The sequence below is a fragment of the Penaeus chinensis genome, chromosome 13 (genome assembly GCF_019202785.1).
Source record: "Penaeus chinensis breed Huanghai No. 1 chromosome 13, ASM1920278v2, whole genome shotgun sequence".
Classification (NCBI taxonomy): Eukaryota; Metazoa; Arthropoda; class Malacostraca; order Decapoda; family Penaeidae; genus Penaeus; species Penaeus chinensis.
Window position 1 is genome coordinate 8,366,105 of NC_061831.1, and position 17,007 is coordinate 8,383,111.

At 35.3% G+C, this 17,007-nt stretch overlaps 6 protein-coding genes across 6 annotated transcripts; 3 read left to right on the plus strand and 3 right to left on the minus strand.

Moving 5' to 3' along the window:
* Positions 1 to 1,173: 1,173 nt before the first annotated feature.
* LOC125031490 (crustacyanin-C1 subunit-like) lies at positions 1,174 to 2,306 on the minus strand. The gene is made up of 4 exons (XM_047622300.1): positions 2,163 to 2,306; positions 1,833 to 1,917; positions 1,599 to 1,721; positions 1,174 to 1,486 (listed from the first exon to the last, which is right to left on the minus strand). The coding sequence occupies exons 1-4, from the start codon at positions 2,298 to 2,300 to the stop codon at positions 1,236 to 1,238; spliced, it is 597 nt and encodes a 198-aa protein (XP_047478256.1). The 5' UTR covers positions 2,301 to 2,306; the 3' UTR covers positions 1,174 to 1,235.
* A 314-nt stretch (positions 2,307 to 2,620) lies between these two features.
* LOC125031493 (crustacyanin-A2 subunit-like) lies at positions 2,621 to 3,460 on the plus strand. The gene is made up of 3 exons (XM_047622304.1): positions 2,621 to 2,761; positions 2,866 to 3,076; positions 3,190 to 3,460. Exons 1-3 carry the CDS (start codon positions 2,639 to 2,641, stop codon positions 3,420 to 3,422), a joined length of 567 nt encoding a protein of 188 aa, XP_047478260.1. The 5' UTR covers positions 2,621 to 2,638; the 3' UTR covers positions 3,423 to 3,460.
* Positions 3,461 to 5,922: 2,462 nt separating this feature from the next.
* LOC125031491 (crustacyanin-C1 subunit-like) lies at positions 5,923 to 7,074 on the minus strand. Its single transcript, XM_047622301.1, has 4 exons — positions 6,936 to 7,074; positions 6,591 to 6,675; positions 6,357 to 6,479; positions 5,923 to 6,235 (listed from the first exon to the last, which is right to left on the minus strand). The coding sequence occupies exons 1-4, from the start codon at positions 7,071 to 7,073 to the stop codon at positions 5,985 to 5,987; spliced, it is 597 nt and encodes a 198-aa protein (XP_047478257.1). The 5' UTR covers position 7,074; the 3' UTR covers positions 5,923 to 5,984.
* A 327-nt stretch (positions 7,075 to 7,401) lies between these two features.
* LOC125031494 (crustacyanin-A2 subunit-like) lies at positions 7,402 to 8,239 on the plus strand. The gene is made up of 3 exons (XM_047622305.1): positions 7,402 to 7,535; positions 7,640 to 7,850; positions 7,964 to 8,239. Exons 1-3 carry the CDS (start codon positions 7,413 to 7,415, stop codon positions 8,194 to 8,196), a joined length of 567 nt encoding a protein of 188 aa, XP_047478261.1. The 5' UTR covers positions 7,402 to 7,412; the 3' UTR covers positions 8,197 to 8,239.
* Positions 8,240 to 10,117: 1,878 nt separating this feature from the next.
* Positions 10,118 to 11,262, minus strand: LOC125031492 (crustacyanin-C1 subunit-like). The gene is made up of 4 exons (XM_047622302.1): positions 11,123 to 11,262; positions 10,774 to 10,858; positions 10,540 to 10,662; positions 10,118 to 10,430 (listed from the first exon to the last, which is right to left on the minus strand). Exons 1-4 carry the CDS (start codon positions 11,258 to 11,260, stop codon positions 10,180 to 10,182), a joined length of 597 nt encoding a protein of 198 aa, XP_047478258.1. The 5' UTR covers positions 11,261 to 11,262; the 3' UTR covers positions 10,118 to 10,179.
* A 327-nt stretch (positions 11,263 to 11,589) lies between these two features.
* On the plus strand, positions 11,590 to 12,430 carry LOC125031803 (crustacyanin-A2 subunit-like). Its single transcript, XM_047622763.1, has 3 exons — positions 11,590 to 11,723; positions 11,828 to 12,044; positions 12,158 to 12,430. The coding sequence occupies exons 1-3, from the start codon at positions 11,601 to 11,603 to the stop codon at positions 12,388 to 12,390; spliced, it is 573 nt and encodes a 190-aa protein (XP_047478719.1). The 5' UTR covers positions 11,590 to 11,600; the 3' UTR covers positions 12,391 to 12,430.
* Positions 12,431 to 17,007: the final 4,577 nt, after the last annotated feature.

Sequence of the window (17,007 nt, forward strand, 5' to 3'; positions counted from 1 at the left end):
ACACACATGTATGCATATAGATGTGTGTGCGTACATATACATAGTGTATATATGCTATATAAATATATATCATATATTCATATGAATATATATACAATATATATACTGTATATGTATGTATATATATGAAATATAGATACATACATAAATTGATATACATATAATTTACACACAAAATATATATAGTAAGCATACATGGTGTATATGCAAGTATGATATGCATCGATAGAAAGATACACACACATATATCTATGTATATGTATGTATACGTATATATGTACACCTATATATACAGATATATTGTATATACATAAATTGTCTCTCAATATAGATATGCATGCATATATGTATATAATACATGTGTATATATACATATAAATATATAAAATATACATTTACATTACCTCTATATATAGATATGTATATATGTATTATATATACATATTTGTATATATGTATATACATACTTATGCATACGAGGGGCGTTAATCAACCCACATACATGATGATACACATCTCTGTAGGTCTTGTGTTGATTTCCAGTCCTTAATACATGTTTTCTGTTATAGTGGAGAAGGTACAATAAAGTGTGAAAATGGAACCAGTGGAGTATTTTTTTTTTTTTTTTTTTTTTTTTTTTTTTTTTTTTTTTTTGAATGGCCGCACACAACAATGATAAGCGGAAGTGGGTGAAGGGAAATCTTTAATGAGCGCCGATCATACATATAGATATATGTGTATATATGTAAGGATATGTATATACACATGCATAATTTATATATACATAATATATGTATATGCATAACATATATATACACATATTAGTGTATATACATAAATACATATATAAATATATGCATATACATAGACATGCATATGTATTACTTATATGCTGTTGAGGGTCATGGGATTGAAGTGATGAGCACCCAAGCAAGTTGTTTGTATACCACCATTCTGGGTAAGACTTGGCTCATTTGTATTATCATGATCAAAATTGTTATTTCTTTCCCGGATATGAACTAGGGGAGATCTCTGTGTTATGTATCTCTATCAATTGAATCTTTTTTTTCTCGGGCAAACATCAAAATAATTTACACATCCAAATCCATACAAGGCTGAAAATGCCTTTTATCACTATTAGAGAATTTGACTTTTGAGTACAGAAAAAATACAAATACTTAAATTTTTATTTCATCACAGTCGATCATATACATTATATGTACGTTACTGATTTTCTACCAAGACCTATAGTTGGTGTTGTAGGAGCAGGATCCACCCTGAGTTGTCTTCGTGAAGCGAGAGGGGTCAACACCGATGTTCATGAAGGCGGCTTCACAACGCCTGTAATATCTGTCAGCGAGACTTGGTGAGCGGGAGAAGATGAAGGCGAAGTCCGAATAATAGCCGAAGTTGTATCCAGAGCAGCTATAGATGCACGAGAAGTTTTCGTAGTCAGTGTCCAGAATCACATAAGGAGCAATCCAGGCTGGAAAAAGGAAAGATGTACCGTTAATCATATCATATATTTCCTTGACTGATTCACCTATACATACTAATTTCGCATCAAATACATACAAAAAGGCCTTGTGAATACTTACATGCTTCGTAGTCTACAGAGAGGTGAGGTTCTCCGAAAGGATTCGGCAGAACCTGTCCCTTACGTGTAATTGCGTTTCCATGAGCATCAGTACCAGTGGATCTAACGTTGAACTTGGTTCCATCTGTGAATAGATTATCATGTATATATTTCACTAATGCACAATAAAAACAGAATTTACATACATGGGTTATATAGCAATTTTTAAAAGTCTGTAACCAAGAAAAAGCCTTACCAAAGGTATATTCGTTGCGGACACACTGCTTGATCAGTTGGTACGGGTTATTTGTGAGAGCAATTTCGTACCATGTGCCAGCATACTGTAAATTTCCAAATATACACTATAGAAACTGTTTAAGTTCAATATGAAACTTAATACATACATACACACACATGGCGATAAATTTCTACGTGTGCGTACATATATAAAAATATATATTACACACACACACGCACACATACATATGTATAAGTGTGTGTGTGTTTATGTACAGATACTCCCGCATGTGTATTTATATATCTATGTATTCAAATTGGTTACATTATTAGTATGCAGTTAACTTGCCCTTTGATGGTTAGGCTTCTGTTGACTGTACAGCATTCTCTCGTCTACTGCAGGACATTTTCCCGGCACGACAAAGTCTGGGATCTTGTCGGCAGCGACCACTGCAACGAGAGCAAGACACAGCAACGAAGTCTTCATGATGAACCTGCGAACTGATTGCCGTCGGAGATTGTCAGGGCTCTTTATATATTTGGAGCGATATGCAGTGGCAAGTCACGCTCCAATAGGCAATTCATGTTGGTGATGAAGAAATAAGATTTGCTTAAATTAATACAACTTATATAACAGTTATATATTTCGAAGAATTAATCTAATTTTTTGAATGACATTAATCAAACGACAAAGATCATTAAAGAAGGATCAGAAATCCAAATGATATGCATGATGTTCGATGCTCCGCCTCCTTCGCTGCTTTCCGTGTGTCACGAGATATAAAGAGAAGGACTCGCTAACAGGAGATAGACCGATAAGCCACCATGTTGAACACACTCGTAGCTGCAGCCCTCGTGGCTCTTGTCTCAGCCGACGGCATTCCAGACTTCGTAGCTCCTGGAAATTGCGCCAAAGTGGCAAATCAAGACAACTTCGACCTTCGGAGAGTAAGTTTTCTTATAGTGTATTGCTTTCTAACAGCATCTTCACTTACAAATTGATTTTTGCACGATTGTCTACAAGTATCTAAGTAACATTTGTTCTCCAACAGTATGCTGGTCGTTGGTATCAGGTCAAGATCATCGACAACGCCTACCAGCCATACACTCGCTGCATCCACTCCAACTACGACTACTCTGACAATGGCTTCAGGGTGACCACAGCTGGATTAACCCCCAACAACGAGTACCGCAGACTTCAGGGCAAGATCTACCCCACAACGGACTTCCCAACTGCCCATATGCTCATTGATTTCCCTTCTGGTAGGTGTAAACGATTCTTTCTTATATACATAATTACATATGGTAGAACCCAGAGATACGATATTGACCAATGATTCTTTGTAATTATATGTTGTCCCTTGTTCTACCAACAGTTTTCGCCGCTCCCTATGAAGTGATCGAGACTGACTACGACAGCTATTCCTGCGTGTATTCCTGCATTGACACAGACAAGTACAAGTCCGAGTTCGGCTTCGTGTTCTCCCGTACTCCACAGAACTCCGCTACAGCGATTGACAGGTGTGCCTCCGTCTTCCGCAGGAACGGCGTCGATTTCTCCCTTTTCAACGTAGTTCCTCATACAGCCGAATGTGTTTACAGGGCATAGACATACACCAAATATCTACATAATAAAAATATAACTGACTTACAGTATCAATTCATTTCTATATACATTGAAAAGTGACTACTCGCTGTGTGTGTATATGAATATATGTATGTGTGTATGTGTGTACATATATATGTGTGTGTGAGAACATACATATAGTTATACTTATACATGTATTAGTGAATAATACGATAACAGACAATGAACCTTCAAGATCATAAAGGAACTCATCTTAACCATGGGTTCCGAATAACACGTTTACTACGGTTTGAAACATGTGAAAACTGATGATGCTATAATGAAATTGTGCATATAAATACGTATATAAGTATAATCGCACACATGTAAATAAAAAACATACCTCAGCAAATTCATACATACATATAGGTGAGCGTGTGTGCCTCATATATATATATATATATATATATATATGTGTGTGTGTGTGTGTGTGTGTGTGTGTGTGTGTTTGTATGCATATATAAATTTACACAGCCGAATGTGTTTACAGGGCATAGAAATACACGAAAAATCTACATGATAATAAGATATAACTGTGACTTACAGTATCAATGTACCCCAAAAGGAAAGGAACTTCACTACAATAATTTCTATATACATTAAAAAGGGACTACTCGCTGTGTGTGTGTATATATATTTGTATATATGTATGTATGTGTGCTTATATATGTGTGCGTGTGTGTGTGTAAGAATATGCATATACAGCTATATTTCTACATGTATTTGTGCATTAGTGAATAATGCGATAACAGGCAATGAACCTTCCAGATACTAAAAGTACTCTTCTTAACCACAGGTTCCGAGTAACACATTTACTATGGTTTTAAACATGTGAAAAGTGATGAAGATGTTATTATGAAAGTATACATGTAAATACATATATAAGTATAATCACACATGTAAATATAATACATACCTCAGTAAATTCATATATGCACATAGGTGTATGTGTGTGTATTTGTATGCATATATAGTACACAAATGTGTATATATAATATATGTATATTATATATAGACAGATATATATAGATATATAGATATATATGTAAATATGTATATATATGCATTATATATTTATATATAGATAGACTGATAGATAGATAGGTAGGAAGACTGCTTAATAGATATATACATAATATAAGTATATATTCATGTCTATATATAAGTGTATATCATATATACATATATATATACATATATAGATAGTTGTAGACATGTATATGTATATATATTTATTTATATATATATATATATATATACACTCACGCACACACACATATACACATTTATGTATATAGATGTGTGCGCGTACACATACATAGTGTATATATACTTTATAAATATATATCATATATTCATATGTATATATATACAATATATATACTGTATATGTATGTATATATATGAAATATGTATACATACATAAATGAATATACATATAATTTACATACAATATATATATACATATATATATATATATATATATATATATATATATATAGTATGCATACATGTTGTATATGCAAGTATGATATGTATCGATAGAAAGATAGATACACACACATATATGTATTTATACGTATATATATGCACACCTATATATACATATATATTGTATATACATACATTGTCTCTCAATATAGATATGCATCCATATATATGTATATAATACATGTATACATATACATATAAATATACCATATGTACATATACATTATCTCTATATATATATATGTATATATGCATTATATATACATATATGTATATATGTTTATACATACTTATGCATACGAGGGGAGCTCATTAACCCACATGCATAATGATAGAGATCTCTATAGGTCATGTGTTGATTTCCAGTCCTTACTACATGTTTTCTGTTATAGTGGAGAGGGTACAATAAAGTGTGAAAATGGAACCAATGGAGTATCGAGCTGTGTTTTCTTTTTCTATACTTGAATGGCCGCACACAACAATGATACGCGGAAGTGGGTGAGGGGAAATCTTTAATGAGCAGCCATCGTACATATAGATATGTGTGTATATATGTATGAATATGTATATACACATACATAATTTATATATACATAATATATGTATATGCATAATATATATACATAAATTAGTGTATATACATACAAATACATATATAAATATAGGCATATACATAGACATGTGTATATATTGCATATATGCTGTTGAGGATCATAGGACTTCAAGTGGTGAGCACGCAAGCAAGTTGCTTATATCACACCATTCTAGGTAAGTCTTGGCTTATTTGTATCATCATGTTTAAAATTTTTGTTTTCTTTCCCGGATGTGAACTTGGAGAGATCTGTGTATTATGTATCTCTATCAATTTTTTTTTTTTTTTTTTTTTCCTCGGGCAAACATCAAAATAATTTACACATCCAAATTCATACAAAGCTGACAATGCATTTCATCACTATTAGAGAATTTGACTTTTGAGTAAACAAAAAATACAAATAGTTCAATTTTTATTTCACCGCAGGCAATCATATACATTATATGTACGTTACTGATTTTCTACCAAGACCTATAGTTAGTGTTGTAGGAGCAGGATCCACCCTGAGCTGTCTTCGTGAAGCGAGAGGGGTCAACACCGATGTTCATGAAGGCGGCTTCACAACGCCTGTAATATCTATCAGCGAGACTTGGTGAGCGGGAGAAGATGAAGGCGAAGTCGGAATAATAGCCGAAGTTGTATCCCGAGCAGCTATAGATGCACGAGAAGTTTTCGTAGTCAGTGTCCAGTATCACGTAGGGAGCTATCCAGGCTGGAAAGAGGAAAGTTGTACCGTTAATCATATCATATATATCCTTGAATGAACTACCTATATATATATATATATTAATTTCATATCTACTTACATACAAAAAGGCCTTGTGAATACTTACATGCTTCGTAGTCTACAGAGAGGTGAGGTTCTCCGAAAGGATTCGGCAGAACCTGTCCCTGACGTGTAATTGCGTTTCCATGAGCATCAGTACCAGTGGATCTAACGTTGAACTTGGTTCCATCTGTGGATAGATTATCATGTATATATTTCACTAATGCACAATGAAAACAGAATTTACATACATGGGTTATAGAGCAATTTCTAAAAGTCTGTAATCAAGAAAAAGCCTTACCAAAGGTATATTCGTTGCGGACACACTGCTTGATCAGTTGGTACGGGTTGTTTGTGAGAGCAATTTCGTACCATGTGCCAGCATACTGTAAATTTTAATATATGGACTAAAATAACTGTTGAAGTTCAATATGAAATCACATTTCGCATAATACATACATATATATGTATATAAATGAATGTATATATTAAATTAAATATATAAATGCATGTGTCCATATATTTGTACGTGTGTACACATATATAGAAATATGTATTTACATACATACACATATATATCTACTGAGCGTATGCACTTATATATTTATATCCAAATTAGTTACATTATTATATGAAATTAACTTGCCCTTTGATGGTTAGGCTTCTGTTGACTGTACAGCATTCTCTCGTCTACCGCAGGACATTTTCCCGGCACGACAAAATCTGGGATCTTGTCGGCAGCGACCACTGCAACGAGAGCAAGACACAGCAACGAAGTCTTCATGATGAACCTACAAGCTGAATGCCGAGGGGATTGTCAGGCTTCTTTATATGTGTGGAGCGATCTGCAGTGGCAAGTCACGTTCCAATAGGTTATTCCTGTTGATCATTTAGATAATAAGATTTACTTAAATTAAAACAACTCTTAAAAGGACAGTTATATTTAGAAGAGTTAATCTAGAACATTTGAATGGCATATCAAACTACAAAGATAAGATTAGTAAAAATCTGAAATTTAAATGATATTCGTAAACTTCTATGCTCCGCCTTCTTCGCTGCTTTACGTGTGTCATGAGATATAAAGAGAAGGACTCGCTAACAGGAGACAGACCGACAAGCCACCATGTTGAACACACTCGTAGCTGCAGCCCTCGTGGCTCTTGTCTCAGCCGACGGCATTCCAGACTTCGTAGCTCCTGGAAATTGTGCCAAAGTAGCAAATCAAGAAAACTTCGACCTTCGTAGAGTAAGTTTTCTGATAGTGTATTGCTTTCCATTTGCTTCTTTACTTACAAATTAATTGTTGCACGATTGTCTACAAGTATCTAAGTAACATTTGTTCCCCAACAGTATGCTGGTCGTTGGTATCAGGTCAAGATCATCGACAACGCCTACCAGCCATACACTCGCTGCATCCACTCCAACTACGACTACTCTGACAATGGCTTCAGGGTGACCACAGCTGGATTCAGTCCCAACAATGAGTATCTCAGACTACAGGGCAAGATCTATCCCACAAAGGACTTCCCAACTGCCCATATGCTCATTGATTTCCCTTCTGGTAGGTGTAAACGATTCTTTCTTATATACATAATTACATATGGTAGAACCAAGAGATACGGTATTGACCAATGACTCTTTGTAATTATGTGTTGTCCCTTCTTTTACCAACAGTTTTCGCCGCTCCCTATGAAGTGATCGAGACTGACTACGACAGCTATTCCTGCGTGTATTCCTGCATTGACACAGACAAGTACAAGTCCGAGTTCGGTTTCGTGTTCTCCCGTACTCCACAGAACTCCGGTGCAGCGATTGACAGATGCGCCTCCGTATTCCGCAGGAACGGCGTCGACTTTTCCCTTTTCAATGTAGTTCCTCATACAGCCGAATGTGTTTACAGGGCTTAAACATACACCAAATATCTACATAATAATAAAAGTATAACTGTGACTTACTGTATCAATGTATCCCAAAACGAAAGGAACTTTACTATATTCATTTCTATATACATTAAAATGCGACTACTCGCTGTATACATATATGTATGTTTGTGCGTATGTATATATGTATGTGTGTTTGTAAGAATAAGCATATGGTAATACTTCTACATGTATTTGTGTATTAGTGAATAATACGATAACAGAAAATGAACCTTCCAGATACTAAAAGTACTCTTCTTAACCACAGATTCCGAGTAACACATTTACTACGGTTTTAAACATGTGAAAACTGATGATGTTATTATGAAAGTATACATATAGATACATATATAAGTATAATAACACACGTAAATATAATACATACCTCAGTAAATTCATACATGCATTTAGGTGTATGTGTGTGTATTTGTTTTCATATATACAAAAATGTGTATATATAATATATGTATATTATATATAGACAGATAGATTTATTTATATATATATATATATATATGTGTGTGTGTGTGTGTGTGTATGTATATATATATATATGCATTATATATCTATATTTAGATAGATTGATAGATAGATCTATCAATAGATAGATATAGATATGTATATATCTATCAAGGTTGCTTGATAGATATATACATAATAAATACATATATTTATGTCTATGTATAAGTGTATATTATATATACACATATGTGTGTATATATATACATATTTAGATAGTAGAATACATGTTTATATATATATATATTTATATATACACACACGCACACACACACATGTATGCATATAGATGTGCGTGCGTACATATACATAGTGTATATATGCTATATAAATATATATCATATATTCATATGAATATATATACAATATATATACTGTATATGTATGTATATATATATGAAATATATATACATACATAAATGAATAAACATATAATTTACATACAATATATATATATATATATATATATGTATATATATATATATTATATAGTATGCATACATGTTGTATATGCAACTATGATATGCATCGATAGATAGATAGATACACACACATATATGTATATATACGTATATATATGCACACCTTTATATACAGATATATTGTATATACATACATTGTCTCTCAATATAGATATGCATGCATATATATGTATATAATACATGTATACATATACATATAAATATACCATATATACATATACGTTACCTCTATATATAGATATGTATATATGCATTATATATGCATGATGATACACATCTCTGTAGGTCATGTGTTGATTTCCAGTCCTTACTACATGTTTTCTGTTATAGTGGAGAAGGTGTAATAAAGTGTGAAAATGGAACCAGTGGAGCTGTGTTTTCTTTTTCTATACTTGAATGGCCGCACACAACAATGATAAGCGGAAGTGGGTGAGGGGAAATATTTAATGAGCGGCCATCGTACATATATATATGTGGGTATATATGTATGAATATGTATATACACATACATAATTTATATATACATAATATATATACATGTATTAGTGTATATACATACAAATACATAGATAAATATATGCATATACATAGACATGTGTATATATTGCATATATGGTGTTGAGGATCATGGGACTTCAAGTGGTGAGCACCCAAGCAAGTTGCTTCTATCACACCATTCTAGGTAAGTCTTGGCTTATTTGTATCATCATGATCAAAATTGTTGTTTTCTTTCCCGGATGTGAAATAGGAGAGATCTGTGTATTATGTATCTCTATCAATTGATTTTTTTTTTTTTTTTTTTTCCTCGGGCAAACATCAAAATAATTTACACATCCAAATTCATACAAGGCTGACAATGCATTTCATCACTATTAGAGAATTTGACTTTTGAGTAAAGAAAAAATACAAATAGATCAATTTTTATTTCATCACAGGCAATCATATACAGTATGTGTACGTCACTGATTTTCTACCAAGACCTATAGTTAGTGTTGTAGGAGCAGGATCCACCCTGAGTTGTCTTTGTGAAGCGAGAGGGGTCAACACCGATGTTCATGAAGGCGGCTTCACAACGCCTGTAATATCTGTCAGCGAGACTTGGTGAGCGGGAGAAGATGAAGGCGAAGTCCGAATAATAACCGAAGTTGTATCCCGAGCAGCTATAGATGCATGAGAAGTTTTCGTAGTCAGTGTCCAGTATCACGTAGGGAGCAATCCAGGCTGGAAAGAGGAAAGTTGTACCGTTAATTATATCATATATTTCCTTGAATGATTTACCTATACACATCAGTTCCATATGTAATTGCAAGAAGGCCTTGTGAATACTTACATGCTTCGTAGTCTACGGAGAGGTGAGGTTCTCCGAAAGGATTCGGCAGAACCTGTCCCTTACGTGTAACTGCGTTTCCATGAGCATCAGCACCAGTGGATCTAACGTTGAACTTGGTTCCATCTGTGGATAGATTATCATGTATATATTTCACTAATGCACAATGAAAACAGAATTTACATACATGGGTTATAGAGCAATTTCTAAAAGAATGTAAGCAAGAAAAAGCCTTACCAAAGGTATATTCGTTGCGGACACACTGCTTGATCAGTTGGTACGGGTTGTTTGTGAGAGCAATTTCGTACCATGTGCCAGCATACTGTAAATTTTAAAATATGGACTATAGAAACTTTAAGTTCAATATGAAATCACATTTCTCATAATACATATATATGTATATACACGAATGTATGCATTAGATTTAATATATACATATATATGTGATTGCGTTTATATGTTTTTCGTGTTTACACATATAAAACAGTATTTACAAATAAAATACACACACACATATATATACATATATACTGAGCGTATGCACTCATGTATTTGTATGAAAATTAGTCATTTGAAATTAACTTACCCTTTGATGGTTAGGCTTCTGTTGATCGTAGAGCATTCTTTCGTCTACCGCAGGACATTTTCCCGGCACGACAAAGTCTGGGATCTTGTCGGCAGCGACCACTGCAACGAGAGCGAGACACAGCAATGTAATCTTCATGATGAACCTGCAGGCTGAATGCCGTCGGGGATTGTCAGGGCTCTTTATATGTGGGGAGCGATTTACAGTGGCAAGTCACCTCCAATTCGTTATTCATGTTGATCATTTAGAGATTAAGATTTACGTAGATTAAAACAACTCTTAAAGAGACAACTATATTTCGAAGAATTAATCGAGACCTTTTGAATGACATATCAAACTACAAACATAAGATTAGTAATGAATCAGAAATTCAAATGATATTCGTAAACTTCGATGCTCCGCCTCTTTCGCTTCTTTACGTGTGTCATGAGATATAAAGAGAAGGACTCGCTAACAGGAGACAGACCGACAAGCCACCATGTTGAACACACTCGTAGCTGCAGCCCTCGTGGCTCTTGTCTCAGCCGACGGCATTCCAGACTTCGTAGCTCCTGGAAATTGCGCCAAAGTAGCAAATCAAGACAACTTCGACCTTCGTAGAGTAAGATTTCTTATAGTGTATTGCTTTCTAATAGAATCTTCACTCACAAATTGATTATTGCACGATTGTCTACAAGTGTCTAAGTAGCATTTGTTTCCCAACAGTATGCTGGTCGTTGGTATCAGGTCAAGATCATCGACAACGCCTACCAGCCATACACTCGCTGCATCCACTCCAACTACGACTACTCTGACTCTGACTACGGCTTTAAGGTGACCACAGCTGGATTCAGTCCCAACAACGAGTATCTCAGACTACAGGGCAAGATCTATCCCACAAAGGACTTCCCAACTGCCCATATGCTCATTGATTTCCCTTCTGGTAGGTGTAAACGATTTTTTCTTATATGCATGAATACATATGGTAAAACCCAGACATACGAGATTGACCAATGACTCTTTGTAATTATGTGTTGTCCCTTCTTCTACCAACAGTTTTCGCCGCTCCCTATGAAGTGATCGAGACTGACTACGACAGCTATTCCTGTGTGTATTCCTGCATTGACACAGACAAGTACAAGTCCGAGTTCGGCTTCGTGTTCTCCCGTACTCCACAGAACTCCGGTGCAGCGATTGACAGATGCGCCTCCGCATTCCGCAGGAGCGGCGTCGATTTCTCCCTTTTCAACGTAGTTCCTCATACAGCCGAATGTGTTTACAGAGCTTAGACATACACTAGATATATACAATAATAAAATAGAGCAGTGACTTACAGTATCATTGTACCCCAAAAGGAAATTTGCTATACCACCATCTCTATATACATTTTAAAACATAAATACTCGCTGTGTGTATGTATGTGTGTATACATTCATACACATATATAAATGTATACGTGTGTGTAAGAATATACTTATATAGTACATGCACACATATATGTGTGTGTGTGTATGTGTGTAAGAATATGCACATATAGTATATACATACAATATATATGTATATGTGGGTGTAAGAATGTGCATACATAGTTATAATTCTACATGAATTTGTGAATCAGTCACTAAATAATAAGACAACAGAAATGGGCCATTAAGATATGCTCTTTTTAATAACATGCTTACTACGGTTTTAAACATGTAAAACTGACGAAGATTATGTTAGTATGAAAGTATGAATATAAATACGGAATAAATATAGTCGCACACATATGTAAACATAATACAGCACATACATACATACACACACACGCTTGGTGACCGTTATGAAATACATGTTTCTGTATCTTATTCGCTGTTATTAAAACTAGTGTTGACTGCGACATTATAAGCGCTGAGGCACTTGAATTGTGTGAGAATCTGATACGAAAATTAAAATGATGGAAACAGAATTAGAAAGAGAGAAGTTGAGAGACAAAGAGGGAGAGAAGGAAATAAAGTTAAATGAAAGGGAAGTAGAAAGAAAATTTGATGTAGGTAAATTAACAAAGCTCATTTCTGTTTTTGATGAATATGATCCAAGTTGAGAGACAAAGAGAGAGAGAAGGAAAGGAAGTTTCAGATGGAGTTTCTCGAGAGACAAGCTAAGTTAAGAGAAAGGGAAGTAGAAAGTAAATTTGATGTAGCTAAAGTAGCAAAGCTTATTTCTGTTTTTGATGAATATGATCCAGAAGAATTTTTTTCTTCAGTTTTCCAGGTTAAGGAGGCAGTTCTCAAGGCCTATCTGATTACTCCTGAGTTTTATAGATCGAAGTTTCGAAACATATTTAAAGAACAAAATCAAAGGTTTTGTCGAATATTCACATTCTCCCCTTAAGTTTAAGAGGTATACCTGCTGAAATTAGAACTTGCCTCCGTAAGAGAGAAGTTATAACACTTGAAAGAGCTGCTGCTCTGTCTGAAAATAATTTAATTCATCAGTCCAGGTTAATTCTCAGCGTCAAGGGTGTTAAGCCTTCTGTTAACCAGTGTATTTCTGGGAATAGTTTCGTGGGCTCTGGTAAACTTAATGTTATTATTTTTTCATTACTGCAAAAAGCCAGGCAACTTTATTGCAAAAGTTAGGAGCTAATGAAAATAAAACTGTTGCTAATGTTGCTTTTGCCTCAGCAGATGATACATTGTGTGGTGATCAGGGAGCCCGAGAAATGGATACTTAGCCGTGTTTCCGACCATTCAGGTTTGATAATTTTGTGCTTATGTCTCAGAATAGTGCGGCGGCTCCTGTAAATATCCTGCGTGATACAGGTGTTTCTCGCAGAGTAATTCTGAAGGATTTTGTTCCTTTTCTGGAAAAGACTTACACTGGGGAGAATATTGTTAAAAGGGGTATTGGTGGATCGATCACTGTGCCCTTGTTCCATGTGTACTTGAATTCTGAACTTACTCTCTCGGCCAGTTACGGTTGCTGTACAGGAAACTTTACCTATTTCTGGGGAACGACCTTGGTGGTCGTAAAATTGTGCCTGATCCTATTGTATGTTCTGAACCTGTAGATGAGGACCCAGCTGCTGAAATGAAGAAACAATTTCCAGATTTGTTTCCATTTTGTGCCGTTACTTGGAGCCAGTCACAGAAAACACCAGAGGCGGACCTGGATGAGGCTGGAGATGCTCAGTTGGAAATGGTTTGAGTGAGTTGTTTAGCGAAAATGTAGATGGGAACAGTGCGAAGTCGACTCCTTGTGTTCTAGAGACTCCTGCCAGTGGTATACGTAAGACTGGGTTGAAAGGCAGATATAAAGACCATAATGATGTCTCCACACTGAAAGCACCGTTTCAGCGATTCCGCGATGCCAAACTCACAGTGAATTTAGTAAAAGTGAAACGGCACGCTAAACCGGTATTTCTAGTAAGTCTGTACTAAGCACTCGTCCAGCGGATCTTAGGAATGACAGGTTAGTATAAGAGATTCCACCCTAATTTCTCTAGTGTAGTCAGTTCACTTACAAATATGGTCAGTCCAAAAAGAGAGATGGCATGGACAGAGGCCTGCCAGGTGGCTTTTGAAAAGATTAAAGCCATTCTAGTCTCCAACCCAGTGTTAAAAGGTCCTGATTTCTCAAAAACCTTTCATTTTGCAAGTAGATGCAATTGACATCTAGAGCGGTTCTTCTTCAGAAAACGAGATGATGGTGTGCTCCATTCTGTGCATTACATTTAAACCTCACCAATGTAATCATTCTGCAATTGAGGAAGAGACATCTTTGCTCATGTCACTGCAGAAATTTGAAGTATATTTAGAAAACACTGGTCGGCAGATAAAATCGTACTGTGACCGTAACCCTCTAACATTTGTACCGAAAATGAAAACCCGAAATCAATGTTTTACACGATGGTGTCTAGCGCTTGAACCTTACAATTTGAGTATTAAACACATATAAGGTAAACATGGTGTTATCACTGTAACACTCTCTAGACTTGATTGATGATTTGTTTGTTTTTTATTAATTCATAGATTAATTAAGTAGTTAAATAAAAACATTAGTTTTTTTTTTTTCTAGGAGGGGGATGTGGCAATTCCGTAGATGGATTCCCGTTTTCCTTGACAGGTGGTGGTGCTTGTTCTTGGTGGTTGGTTCGATATGTTGTGTATGAGAAAAAATATGTTTAGGATGTTCCATGTTGACAATGTTTAAGTGAAAATCGACATGAAACCGGAATATTGCTACGTGTTCTGTAGAATGACACGACAGAATTGGCCTGGACTCTGAGGCGCGCAAACAGCTGGCAAACCTCCTTATTTCACATATATGTATTGTGTTGTTCCTCGCAAGTATTTTTGGTTTGTTCTATTTGTTTATATCGTGTATTTGTTAACACAGTTCCTCTAATTAAAATGTCTTGTATATACTAAATGATGATCATTATTAAGCGTATTTTACCACCTCAGATTATCCTTAATCAACTTCAGTTTATGAATTTAAATGAGAAGCCAAACAGTTAAACAGATAAACTAAACATAAACACGTACAATGAACAAATGAATGAAGGAGGATAGCGGAAGACTTAACTACCGTCAAACGAGCGCAGGTGTAGTTCAGTGACTTTTCCCACCATCGCGGGGAAATTCCCACGAAAGGATAACAATAGTACGCTGGATATTTAATTCTAGATGAACTCCGTTGTCTTCTAGTGTTGGTTTAATTATATGGCATAACAGTGTGTGCGTGTGATACTAGTAATAGTAATAATAATAATAATAATAATAATAATAATAATAATAGGTTTATTGATTCTCATTCAGTCAGGGGATGAAAATATACATATAAATACAAATAAAGAGACAAACTGTATATAGATAAACATATTTAAACACCAAACAAAATAAACTAACTATCTATAGGAAATATAACAATGGCAAAAAAACAAAAACAAAAGACAAGTGCAAGTATAGGTAAGCTAGGAGTGAAAGACTAGTGCTCGTAGAAAAGCTAAGTGTGTGTGTGTGTGTGTGTGTGTGCGTGTGCGTGTGCGTGTGCGTGTGCGTGTGCGTGTGCGTGTGCGTGTGCGTGTGCGCGTGCGTGTGCACATACCAGACGTAAATATATTGGATATAAGTTCGAAAATATATACCTACAATTCGAAATAATTCAAAACAGAAACAGTGATGCAGAATAATAGGAAGAGGAATACAATATTAAATATTGCTTTGATCTTTTTGGTCACATAAAAATGAAACATATAAGTATACAGATAGAAATCTAGACAGATAGGAAAATTATTCCATTTTATGCATGGCAAATTGAAGCCTTTAGAGTTATAAAACCATTTTTTCATGAATGTTTATGACCATTGCTCGAATTTACCGCAAAGCACATAAACACATGCGACATTAACATTCATTTTATAGTTAGTCTTTATTAAGAAATGTAAATGTAATCTTAGAGGTTTGCTATGAACATTGACAGAGTGCTTGCAGATGAATAGAAGTACTTCTTTGCAACCCTTATCGCCACAAATAATGAAACAGTTTAAAAAAGGATGACTTGAAATTGACAAATCTAATACAGATAAACATTTAAATGAAACGGTGTGAAGGTAAGACCGCTGTCGCCAGATGCCAGTGAGACGGAACTGGACTTGTGAAGTGCAGGTGAATGAAAGGATCTTGGCTTGTGGGTTTATTATGGATGGTAAATGTTTGACCCCCAAGAGACCCCAAGTCTCCTCAGGTGCCGAGGGTGGATTGGTGACGAGTTAGACCCTGTGCCTTCGTCTGTCTGCCGTCTCTCTCTCTCTCCTTCTGTCTGACGAGAGGTCTCCATTTATGCAGCAGCTTTACTCCGGCGCAGGTGCTTGCTTCCGCCCGCTGATCCATCCGGCCGTGGCAAAGGTAGGTGGGTTCGTA